The following is a 12,895-nucleotide window of genomic DNA, read 5'->3' as shown; positions in this document are numbered from 1 at the left end:
ACCGGACTAGGGGAATTAACAATGGAAAAGGGGGAGTTTCATACCCAATTTTTCGGTATCATGTTGTTTGGCTTGCTCATTGGATTGTGTACCTGAAATTTCTGCGATCACATTTTTCGAATTATGTTAGTCGTATGAGTTTCACTATTAGCGCTATTTGGTTTCTTATCGTATTTATGGCTTCTCATTACTTTCTATAGGGAAAGTAATATACCGGTAGTAAGGATCGTTCCCACGCGGAGCTGTGTAATTGTTATTTGTTTTCAGCTTCTTATATCACCAAGGGGGTTGTAGAATTACTAAACCAAATTAAATTAAACTAATAAAATAAAAAAGAAGTTGTGATCAAAGGGAGAAAATACTGATAAGATGTTTCATCTTCCATTACTAAACATTCCCGTTAACTGATTAAAGTTAACATTCAATCCTTCTCGTACCAATAACATTAGAAATCCCCATTGTAGTTTTACTCCAGCAAAGCTCTTTATATCATCAAAAACGCAAGAACCATTTTTCGAATCCTTCTCAAAAAATAACTTGGAGCAAGAGCTGCTCAAGTTTAACCCAGTGAAAGCAATGGTCTTTGTGAGTTGAGGTTATTTTAAGCAATCCGGCGTAAGCAATATACGAATTTAAATTAGGTTATGCTTCTACGCATAATTGCATGGCAACATCCATTCGTTAATAACTATGTTGTCCTACTTGCCGATAATTCCAGATCTCAAACCCTAGTCGTGCATCAGATGTGAACATCTGATCATGTAATTTGCAACTTAAATGAGCAAGTCTTCGATTATACATGGCGATATTAACAATAGGAAATACGTGATAAAAGAGATCACTTATGTTAAAACTAACCCGGATTGATTCACATGTTTAGAACTTCCAACTACATCCCCAACCAATATGAAAATTAGCTATTTATGGGTTTACTAAAACCCATGGAAAATATATAAAAGAAGAAGTAGAAGAATGGTTTCTCACTGAGGTGGTAAATCCTAGAATATTGAATGTGGAGTGTCTCTCTTCACTCAAGTGGTTGATGTCTTGTTTGAGCCTTAGATGCCTTCTTATATTTCCTTCAATACTTGACCCTCAAGTATCCTCTCTTTCTAGGCTTTGAAAACCTATTAGGACCGAGTTTTCTTGATTTAAAAGTCTAAAACACGGCTTCTTCTTTCCTTCTCGCGAGCCCAATAGGCCCAACAACCAACAAAAACCAATTCAAAGTTGATCTCAATGTTTTGCTAATAACTTCTTCATACGACTTCGGAATGGCCTCATTCCTTTAGCGCTGGCTTCAGTTTTTCATTCTCATCAAGTTACATTTGGTCCTAACCTTTCATTTCCTATACAATTAGGAGTGATTTCTACTTCCTTTGGTTGATTTGTCCTAACAGAAGCTACAAATATAAGAACAAAAAACGTAATAACAATTAGTATGTAAGAATTATAATAAATATTAGCATGACACTGATACTAAGAAAATATTGTTGTTTAAAAGCTAACCACTATATCTGAGTAAATATAAACTCACTAATAAGCTAAATCATAAGTAAAGAGACACTAGAGAAAGAACTTGCACTTGATGGAATCTTCAAGTTGGGATCCTTGAGAGAGTCAATGATGAGATCGTTAGCTTTGAGACTAAGGTTACATATTGGGCCAATTACAGAATGGTCATACTTTTTGTAATTCGGTCACAAAATGATCATACTTTTGTAATTCATTTACAAAATGGTCTTTTTCCATCCGATTTAACACTTTTGAATAAAACGGTGTTATCTTTTCCAAATATACCCTCCCTCCAAATACCCTTCCTAGTTAACTAATTGGTTGAAGTGGTGGTGGTGAAGCGGTGGTGGTGGTGGTAGAAGCTTAAGAATACCTGCTAAACCCCTGAGGGGAAGCGGTGAACCCTTTGGGTGAATGCGGTATAACGATCCTGAATGCGGTGTAACGAACCTGAATGTGGTTTTACGATCCTAAATGCGGTGTAACGATATGTAAGCGGCACCACCACCACCTACAAATAGCACCACCGTCAAAAAAATTATTAATGAAGACAAAAGTTAAAATTGTATGTGGAAGGATAATATGAAGGACATATAGATAATTTCATTAACATATTTAACTGTGAGTCACCACTTAACTCCCTTTTTAACGGAAATATGATCATTTTGTTAATAATTTGTAACAGTAGAATGCTTTTGTGAATCGGGTCCTAATACTAGGACTGTTTTGTACATTTTCCTTATATATTTATTGGATTGAGGGAGCACCTTTTAAACGATCTGGTGTTCCTCAAAAGGTACATTAGGTATGTTACATACATTAAAAAGTAAACCTAAACTTGTACTTGGGACTGACGCCTTTATTAAAGGCTATTCCTTCGAGCTTGGGGAAAACATATGGAGTATGGTACCCACACATGAGAAGACAAGGAATTAAAAACCAAGTCACTGTGCACAAGCCAACCATGCAAAAGATCAAAGGGAACTAAAATAATACCCTGAACACCACTAAAAGGGATATGTATTAGTTGGAAAAAAGATTAACAATCCTAGGAGGACTAACTGGTTTAGTTTGGGCCTTAAAGTTTCATTGAGTAGCAAAAATATCCCTGATTGGAGTAACCTTTAGATATTTAAAAAAAAAAGAAGAGGTGCAGCTCAATTTCAAAGTGGTTATGATATAACAGACATCCAAGAGAAGTATCAATGCGATCCTATAAAGAGTTTCTTTTAAATTTAGTCATACTTTGAGTTAGTAACCACAAAAAAGAGGTTGGATACACTTAAAAAACTACATTTTAGATTTCATTAAGCCGAAAAGTCGTACGTTAGTTTGGAACAAATGACTTTTCAAAGCAAATTTTTTACCCCATCTTCTTTTTGATTTAAAGACGGAACGATATTCCTATTAAATGTCATATCGATCCAAAAATGAAAAATAAAAATTTAATCTAGTTTTAGTAGGAAAGAAAAAGAGAGAATATGAAAATCAAATTTATTTTAGAAATTTTAAATGAAGATACAACCAAAATATATTTTGTCTGATGGAGGTAATGTTTTGAGATCCGCTGATATTCTTATTTATAACTAGAAAAATGGCCATGATGTACACCTAAAAGTCACTGGTATTTCACCTTTTACAGGGGTGGCACCGATTTTTTTGCTTCAGGGCAAGCTATTTTCCAGGCGATTCAACACAAACATCACATATATCTGAATAAGTGCGTGTCTCATGGTTATGGTTTGGGTATCCTGGCTTTTTCAATCTCAGAAGAACTTGGTCAAGACACTGTGATCTTTTTGAAGAGGTTGGAGAATTGTTTGGCAAGTGAACTAGGTGCAGGAGATAAATGATGTGAATTGTGATTCTGGTAGTTTTCTTTTTCATAGTATAGGCTTGTCTACTCAAAAGAGTGTTGGAGCTCAGCTTGTAACGAGGCTCCCGTCCAATTTCTGTAATATTTTCTTTACAAATTATATAATAATAATTTATAAAAGTAATGAAAATAAACAAGAAAAATACTAAATAAACTTGTTTACTATTTAAGATTTCATACCGAAAGTTATTTTCTGATTATAAAATTCCAGAGTATATTTGGGAGATTACCGGAATAAAAAACCCAATATAAATAGAAGTTGATCACTTTTATAGGAACGACAAAAATAGAATAGAAGACGAAAATAAAAAGACAGAGGGAGTGCTTTTTACGAAGCAAAATGTTTTCGCTTATGTCTTTTGAAATTAACTACTGTTTTTGGATAAGATCCATCACCCTTTATAACCTTTGGGAACATTGGCGTTTGAAACTTTGAATACTCTTCCAGAAGTTGCTTTTTAACTCTAAATGTAAAAACGTCAGAACATATATTGATAACAAAATTCAAGACTTACTTCTACAAGTAAAAAAATGATTTTTTGTGAAGTAAACATTTTTAACTCTAACTTCTGAGATCGACTTCTAGTTCAGGAGAACTGGTATCCAAACCCCTCTTGAGTCCCAAACGGATTTCCAAGCAAAACAAGTGGATTCAAGTTTGCTTTGTTCCAAACAAGCTAACAACATGTTTGTTTTTTCCTCTACGTAGAGGCTAACCTCTATTAGCCTCTATATAGTGGTGGGTCCCAGTTATATTGGTGTTTGTTTTTTCCACTACCTCTACATAGATAGAGGCAAATTTCTATCTATACAGACGAAATCAAATAGCACCAATTAGGTGCTATCTTTGAACCTATACCTCTATTAGACCTTCAAATGAATAATATACCGTCGAACAAACTTATAATGTCCAAAAATAATTCCTTAATTCAAAATCTAAATTTGCCCCTGTTTCAGAAAAAGGGATACTTTCGCGCTGTTTCAGGAAAAGTGATATTTTACTCCGTTTCAGAAAAAGTGACAATTTAGCCCCGTTTCAGAAAAATGATACTTTTGCCCTGTTTCAGAAAAAGTGATATTTTTGCTCAGTTTCAGAAAAAGTGATACTTTCGCCCCGTTTCAGAAAAAATGATACTTTTTCTCCGTTTCAGAAAAAGTGATATTTTTGCCCCGTTTCAGAAAAAGTGATATTTTTGCTCCGTTTCAGAAAAAAGTGATATTTTTGCCCCGTTTCAGAAAAAGTGTTTTTTTTGCCCCGTTTCAGATAAAGTGATACTTTCGCCCGTTTTAGAAAAAGTGATATTTTTGTTCTGTTTCAAAAAAAATGATATTTTTGCCCCGTTTCAGAAAAAGTGATATTTTATCCCGTTTCAGGAAAAATGATACTTTCATCTCGTTTCAGAAAAAGTGAACATCTTTGGTTGTATTTTCTAATACATTTTTTTTGGAATTTTTGAACATCTTTGGTTGTAATGGATCTTCGTAGATTTTTTGAATTTTATAAAAACAAAATGAGAAATATATAAAATTGGCTACACAATATAGAATTGTTAGACAGTGATCAAACATTATATAGTGATATTTATATAGATACAGAGGTAAACATCTATATAAAATCCTCTACCTACATGGAGGAAAAAACAAACATGCGGTAATTATAAGCTCTTCTACCAGTGAGTGAGACTCATCCCCTTCGGTCGAGAACTATTCCACTCTTACCAATTTTACCCTGCAGTATTTAGGTGCACTTGCCGATATCCTCAAAAAGATTCTCCCCAAACTGGAACGATCCATTTTTTTTTTCCTCTTATCTAGAGATCCCCAAATTTCAAAAAACCAATTTTCCATAATAAAAAAACACGACACCTCAACACATGAAATTTATGACGCCGTTAGTTTAGGGATTCAAAATCTCCGCTCCCACACTCTAACGGATACATTTTCTTTTTTCCCTTTCTCTTTCTTCCTTCCACTACTGTCTTCTCTTCTTTCTCTTTCTTTATTCTCCCTTCAATCGCCTCTGTAAATTTCTAGGGTTTCTTCATCTTCTTCATCATCATCACCTTTCTCAACTCTCTCTAACTTCTAAACAATGAAGAATTACATGTTACCGAAAGGTAGTGGAATCTTGAGAGAAATTAATACCCAAGAACAACAACTATCATCGCCAAACCCTAAACAACGATCTAGGAAAAAAACTTCATCAAGAGAAAATGTTTCTCCGTCAGATCTCAATTCCATGATTGATTATTCGTCTCCGTCTGTTACTACTGCTAAAACACTATCTTCTGTGGGTAAAATGAAAAGCCCTCTTCCTCCAAGACCGCCTTCTTCTAATCCTCTGAAACGGAAATTGATATTGGAATCAGTTCCTGAGAATAGTGCTCCTGGATCTTTCGATTCTGGTGTTCAGGTATGTGTGATTGATTTCTTTATCTCGTTTGCCCTAATTTTGGATTTTAAAGGGAATTTGTTGTAAGAAACCCTATATTTTGTTGAATCAAGATCTTGTAAGCTTTTGGTTTCTGATCTGTTGAAATAATTTTGAGTTTTCCTTTTGATTTTTAGGCTTTTTGATTTTTTGAAGTTTCTTGAACTGTGTAGGTGATAGTACGAATGCGTCCACCAAATCCAAATGTGGATGCGGATGATGAGTTGATAGTAGAGAAGGCATCGTCGGAATCTTTATCAGTCCTTGGTCAGACCTTCACTTTTGATTCTGTTGCAGATACAGGATCTTCTCAAGTAAGAATTCTTTCAATTTTAACAGTAATTTTTGGGAAATTTTATGATTTCTTTCTTTTTCTGCTTCTGATAGAATCAATTGTATTGAATTCTTCCAGAAAGACATATATCAGCTAGTAGGTGCTCCTCTTGTGGAGAATTGTTTGGCTGGGTTTAACAGTTCAATATTTGCTTATGGCCAGGTATGGTTTTCATAGTAATTTAATCTTATCGACATGAATGTAACTTGTATTTGTGTGAAGAAGCATTGTCATCTGAATTCGCTTCATCTAACAGACTGGGAGTGGAAAGACATACACGATGTGGGGACCCTCCAATGCTTTGTTGGAAGATAATCCTTCTGGTGGAGAACAAGGCCTTACTCCTCGCGTCTTCGAGCAGCTCTTCTCACACATGAGTGAGGTAAACCAATTAATATTCATTTAATAAACCAATTAAAACTCTAAATGCAAAATGTTGTATTAGTGCAGCTTGATAAATTCATACTTCCTTTTCTAGGAGGAAGCGAAACATGCCGACAAGCAACTCAATTATCAATGTCGCTGTTCGTTTCTTGAGGTGGGATTCGGAACATTTTTTGCTTAAGTTTGTTTAGTTTGATTTGTTTCTGTGTTCATGGTTTTCTTAATTTCTTGCAACAGATCTATAACGAGCAAATAACAGACTTGTTGGATCCAAGTCAAAGGAACCTCCTGGTAAATATAATATATTATCTGCTTATCCTCCTCTTGCTATGCCTCCTCGATGGTTTTTAACATTGTCGTGGTTAATGTTTTCAGATTAGGGAAGATGTGAAATCAGGTGTTTATGTTGAGAATCTTTCCGAGCAGGATGTATGTTCGATGAAAGACGTGAGGTTGCTTTTGCTAAAGGTGTGCAAAAAGGATTATGAAGTTTGTGTCTAAATTATAAAACTTCGATGTTTGTATGTTGCTTGTTGGTGATGTAGATAAATTTCAATTAGTTCACATTCTTTTAAGGATGTGCATGGCATTTTTCAATTCATCACGATGGAGATGCCTAGATGTCATCATACTGCTGTATTAACAAGATATCTAGAAACAAACAATAAACCCTGAATTAGGATTGTCTTTACGAAGGTTGTATTTTCAGTAACATAGGAATTGTTTTCAGTACAGAATTTTAATTTTTATGGTTCTCCATCGTGTGATACGTAGGGACTGGCGAACAGGAGGACTGGTGCAACAAGTATAAATGCAGAGAGTTCTCGTTCGCATAGTGTGTTCACTTGTACTGTGGAGTCACGATGCAAGGTAACCTTTTGTGTTTATTGATTTTATGTAATTAATTTGAGATTGCAATCTAACCTAAAGTTCCATATACAGAGCATGTCGGATGGCTTGAGCAGTTGCAAGACTAGTAAAATAAACCTCGTTGATCTTGCTGGCTCAGAGAGACAAAAGCTTACTGGTGCCGCAGGAGAAAGATTGAAGGAGGCAGGGAATATTAACCGTTCCCTTTCCCAGCTTGGGTAATACTTCTTTCTTCTTGCTTCATGCATAGTCTTGTATGATATGTGTAAATAGAAATGTCATGGCAGTGTTTTGTGCCTGTGTTAATGGTTTTCTTTTGTGGTAACTTCAGGAACTTGATAAATATTCTCGCTGATGTTTCGCAAACTGGGAAGCAAAGACATATCCCATATAGGGACTCTAGGCTAACTTTCTTGCTGCAGGAATCCTTGGGTGGTAATGCAAGATTAGCAATGATATGTGCTATTTCTCCCGTGCTAAGGTAATTATCTATGTGTCGCTTTACTCCAGACTATAGTCTTTTCTATAATCCGGGAACTCATGTGGTTGGAAATGATACAGTTGTAAGAACGAAACACTCAGTACTCTGAGGTTTGCCCAGCGTGCAAAAGCAATTAAAAACAAGGCAACTGTTAATGAAGTCATGCAAGATGATGTGAATGTCTTGCGAGAAGTGATTCGCCAGCTTAAGGTACTCCTTTTCCTTTTGATACTCATTTTACATTCTTTGTAACTTCAAGTATATAATTTTACTTGATTTTATTTCTTACCTTTATTTTTTCATGCCAATAGGATGAACTTCTCCGAATGAAAGCAAATGCGAATCCTGCAGCAGCAGGCCCCAACGGAGGATATTCAACAAGTTGGAGTGCACGTCGAAGCTTAAGTATATTGAAGATGAGTCTGAACCAACCAATGACATTACCTCATATTGATGATGACAGTGATGAGGAGATGGAAATCGACGAGGAAGCAGTTGAGAGGCTCTGCAATGAGGTAGAAAATAGTATTAATGAAAGAGAGGTTGCCTCCGAAAACGCTGAAGTAAAAGCACTCTCTTCCGATGATCCTATAAGTGCACCTGTTAGTAAGCAGGGCTTGGAGGTAGCTGATGTTCATATGGAAGTTTGTCCATTAGAAGGAATAACAGAAGAAGAGGCTGTGGAGAATGGTTTGTTTATTTATGATCAAGTGAAGGATGTAAAGGATCCCATTGAGGAGCAACTTCAAGAGGGAGGACCAACATGCGAGACTCTGGTGGAGAACCATTCTGCAGATGCTTCTGTCTCCAAAACTTCTGTATCCTGTTCTCCTAGTGCCGATCTTCCTTCTAACCTTAGCATAATTTCCTGTGAGGCGACTCCAGTTCTTCGTTCTCCCCCTTTGAGTGTTTCACCAAGAGTCAACGAAAGCAGCAGGAAAAGCCTTAAGACATTATCGATGTTGTCTGCTTCCCAGAAAGATTTAGCAGAGGAGAAAAATCTTGGACTGGAGGATCTACCTAGGAAATCTGTGAAATGCAAGCCCTCAAGTGTTCAAACTAGTACAAATGGCTTTACACAAACTGAACATCTGGCAGCAAGTCTCCATCGTGGTCTTCAAATTATCGATAGTCACCGCCAGAGTACAGCCTTCGGTCGCTCTTCCTTCAGATTCGCTGAACTGAAGCCTCTTCTTCTTACAGTTGATAAGGTTGATGTTGGAGTACAAACTGTTTCACTTGAATCTGAAGTACCTGTAGAAGATGCATCAGAATATTTGTGCAGTAATTGCAAGAATAGAACTCCTTTACTTGAATTGAAAGAGGAAACTGAGAACTCAAATATGCAATTAGTACCTATTGAAGTGTCACAATCAGGTGAAAAGACCAAAAAGCTAGTTCCAAAGGTATGAATTAAACGCTAAAAACGATTTGTTCTCGCTGATGTTGTTGTTGTTTAGAGTCTTGTGTTTCATTGTATTTGTTTCACCTGCAGGCAGTAGAAAAGGTGTTAGCTGGAGCAATCAGGAGAGAAATGGCTCTTGAAGAGTTCTGTGCCAAGCAGACTGCTGAAATCTCCCAGTTGGATCGTCTTGTTAGTTCTTTTCTTTCTCTATTTCATATATTAGCTTCTTAAAAGATGAGATCTTTAAATTTTCTCTGGGTTGTTTGTTAGTACTTACTTGCTCTTTTTTTTTCCTTTATTTCCTTGTTTTTATAGGTTCAGCAATACAAGCATGAAAGAGAATGTAACAGTATAATTGAACAAACAAGAGAAGACAAAATCAGAAGGCTAGAGAGCCTGATGGACGGGGTCTTGCCGACTGAGGAATTCATGGAGGAAGAGTTTATGTCCCTTGCAAATGAGCATAAGGTATGATTTAATTTGTATTCGCACTTGTGAAGCTTGACTATCTTTGTTATTATCAATTATGAAATTAAATTTCTATATTCCCTTTTTTATACTGGTCTGGTTGTTAAAGAATTTTCCAGTTATTGATAGAGTATTATATTGCAGCTGTTGAAAGAAAAATACGATAACCATCCTGAGTTGCTGAGAACAAAAATTGAACTTAGAAGAGTTCAAGATGAGCTTGATAGTTACAGAAACTTTTTTGATATGGGTGAGAGAGATGTATTGGTGGAAGAGGTTCAGCATTTGAGAAGCCAACTCACCTATTACGTTGAATCTTCTTCTTCTCCTTTACCGTCTCGAAAAAGAAGTCCAATGCTACAGCTGACATATCCTTGGGAGCCGCCTTCGACACCCTTATGTGCAATTCCTGAGACAACTGAGCGAAGTATGGAGGAGAAATTTGAACAGGAGAGGTGTAACTGGACCGAGGCAGAAGGCAAGTGGATCTCCCTTTGCGAAGAATTGAGAACTGAACTTGAAGAAAGTCGTGTTCTTGCCGAGAAATTGAAGGTGGAATACAATTCAGAAAAGAGATGTGCAGATGAGCTTAAAGAAGCAATGCAGATGGCAATGCAGGGACATGCACGGATTCTTGAGCAGTATGCTGACCTTCAGGAGAAACATCTTGCTTTACTTGCAAGGCACAGGAAGATGCAGGAAGGAATAGAAGATGTCAAAAGGGCTGCATCTAAAGCAGGAGTTAGGGGCGCTGAATCAAAGTTTATCAACTCCCTTGCTGCTGAAATTTCTGCACTTAAAGTGGATAGGGAAAAAGAGAAGAGGTATCTGATGGATGAGAAGAAGGGGTTGCAGGCTCAACTGAGAGATACTGCTGAAGCTGTACAAGCGGCTGGTGAACTTGTTGTGCGGCTTAAGGAAGCAGAAGAAGTTGCCTTTATCTCCCAGGTCAGTAATTTCCTTTCTATCGGCATTTCCTTGCTTGTGCTTTTCTCTTTTGTATTCTGCTTACATTATGATTTTGTCAACTCAAACCTGAAATAGTTGAATGGGTTTATATTGAACTTTTTGTAAGATAGGTAATAGTGGCGACTATATGTGGGCATGGGTTGAACAATATTTTCTTCCTCTTGTGATGTTGAGTCAACCACGGTCCAACTCAATCCCACTATATGTTCCCAGTGAGATATAGATATAGATATGTTTGTGTTTTTTTATCTTTCCAAGTAGTGGGGGGAGGAAGAAGATGCGGTGCACTGTGCATGGACCATTTTATTCTTGCCTCCAGCATACCTAAACAACAGTTGGTTCAGTAAGCAGAAAGAATCCTTAGTAATATATCTACTTTAGCTTGTTAATATACACTTTAGGTTGTGTGCTTAGCTTCATATTTTCTTTTATCTTGTGTTTCTTGCTTCTTTGAAGATTAGGTGCAGAGTGTATAGACCATTTTATGCTTGCCTCAACCTAACCTAAACAACAGTTGTTCATTAAGCAGAAAGAATCATATGTTTCTTACTTCTTTGAAGTGAATTGACATTTAGATAGATTGAAACATATATTGTAATGCTTGATTATTGGAGCCCTAAAACACTACTTGTTTCAAAACTCATATCTTTCATATCACACAACTTAAGTACTTTATATCATCAGAATAGTCAGATAGTTCTCTTTTAAGAGTAGAGTTCTCACTTCTTTTGTATTTAACATCTCGCAGAAAAGAGCTTTAGAGGCAGAGCAAGAGGCTGAGAGAGCATATAGACAAATTCAGAAATTAAAGAAAAAACACGAAAAAGAAATTTCTACTTTGAATCAGGTTGTTGCAGAGTCTCGTCTACCTAAGGAGGCAATCAGACCTGCAAACTATGATATTGACACGACTAGATATGATGAGCCTCTCTACCACGGCCAAGAAGAAGATACCGAACTCCCTGTGGAGCCATTTCCATGGTTCTCCTCCGGGTACGATCAATGCAACATCTAGATAACTTTGTGGTGTCAGTATTGCTATGTACCCTGCCTTAGCTGAGCTTGTTGTATAACGACCCTGTTGTGGATTGGTTACGTTACGAACCAAATATATTGGTTCTAGTCAGTGTGTCAAAACATTTCATTTTTCTTGTGGGGGAGTTTCAGGTTGAATGAATGATTCTCCCTGACTTCCTTTTCTTTCTGCACATATTGTAATCTTATTACTTCATAAATTTTGTATTACCTATAATCTACTATTTCCAAAGTTTCTATAAAATTTGTAATCTGTTTGCTTCTCTAGGACTTGGGGTTTTTGGACTGAACCCTATTTTTCAACCTTGTTTCGTTAGTACAGTACACAATGTGGAACTTTCAGTTTCATGATTTTCGTTTCATTGTAGGTTGTTAATTCTGTTGTAGTTGCTCGAACAACCGCTTCTTCTCCTACATTATTTTGTGCCATTAAATCTTAACATATGATTAGATTAAATGAGTTTTGTGAACGTACTACGTACATTAAGACAGCTAACTTTGGCATTATCACAAAATGAGCGCACAAAAATATTAACTACTCTAGTAGGTATGCGAACCAATTTATTAATATTGTTCGGATCCAAAACATCATTTTAATCATATAAATCTGATTAAGAGTATCGTAATAATTGCTGGTGATTAGTATAATTATGTGTTTAAAGATTTGAACTTTGAACAAAGAATTTTAACAAAAGAAGTAGGAATCTTCAATAATTCATGTGTTGACCTCAATGTAATTTCATACAGAGTGTATCAAGTTGATACGCGTTTACCTGAACACAGTAGGTAATTTAATTTCTAAGCCTTCATTTCCAGTTTTTTCCACACCTACTATATTTTTGGAGCAGCCTGATCACAATTAGCTGTTTTTGGTTCCTCGGCGCTTTGACGGTTTTAAATGATACTGGGGGATCTGGCTGTCTGTTCGGTGCCGCCTAATACGACTAATATGCATCACCTGAAACGGAATGGTAAAGAGCATCACGAAATTTCTACAAAGATGGCCAAAGTGAAAGCAAGCTTCATGAATTGTACTACAAGGGGGGTGGCCTGTAGTACTACAACTTGACTAAATTTTCAAACTCGAGATAAAGATAGCAAAAAAATTCAGTATTTAGGGGTGGCCT

At 36.4% G+C, this 12,895-nt stretch overlaps 1 protein-coding gene across 1 annotated transcript; it reads left to right on the top strand.

Annotated features, from left to right (window-relative positions):
- Positions 1-5,266: 5,266 nt before the first annotated feature.
- Positions 5,267-12,019, top strand: LOC113313846 (kinesin-like protein KIN-12B). The gene is made up of 16 exons (XM_026562634.1): positions 5,267-5,804; positions 5,996-6,136; positions 6,235-6,318; positions 6,413-6,538; positions 6,635-6,694; positions 6,778-6,831; positions 6,916-7,008; positions 7,315-7,410; positions 7,483-7,628; positions 7,742-7,891; positions 7,972-8,101; positions 8,203-9,297; positions 9,387-9,485; positions 9,612-9,764; positions 9,909-10,712; positions 11,482-12,019. The coding sequence occupies exons 1-16, from the start codon at positions 5,484-5,486 to the stop codon at positions 11,746-11,748; spliced, it is 3,819 nt and encodes a 1,272-aa protein (XP_026418419.1). The 5' UTR covers positions 5,267-5,483; the 3' UTR covers positions 11,749-12,019.
- Positions 12,020-12,895: the final 876 nt, after the last annotated feature.

The sequence above is a fragment of the Papaver somniferum genome, chromosome 1 (genome assembly GCF_003573695.1).
Source record: "Papaver somniferum cultivar HN1 chromosome 1, ASM357369v1, whole genome shotgun sequence".
In the NCBI taxonomy this organism is placed as follows: Eukaryota; Viridiplantae; Streptophyta; class Magnoliopsida; order Ranunculales; family Papaveraceae; genus Papaver; species Papaver somniferum.
The sequence above is the reverse complement of the archived record's forward strand: the minus strand, read 5'-3'. Positions and strand labels throughout refer to the sequence as shown.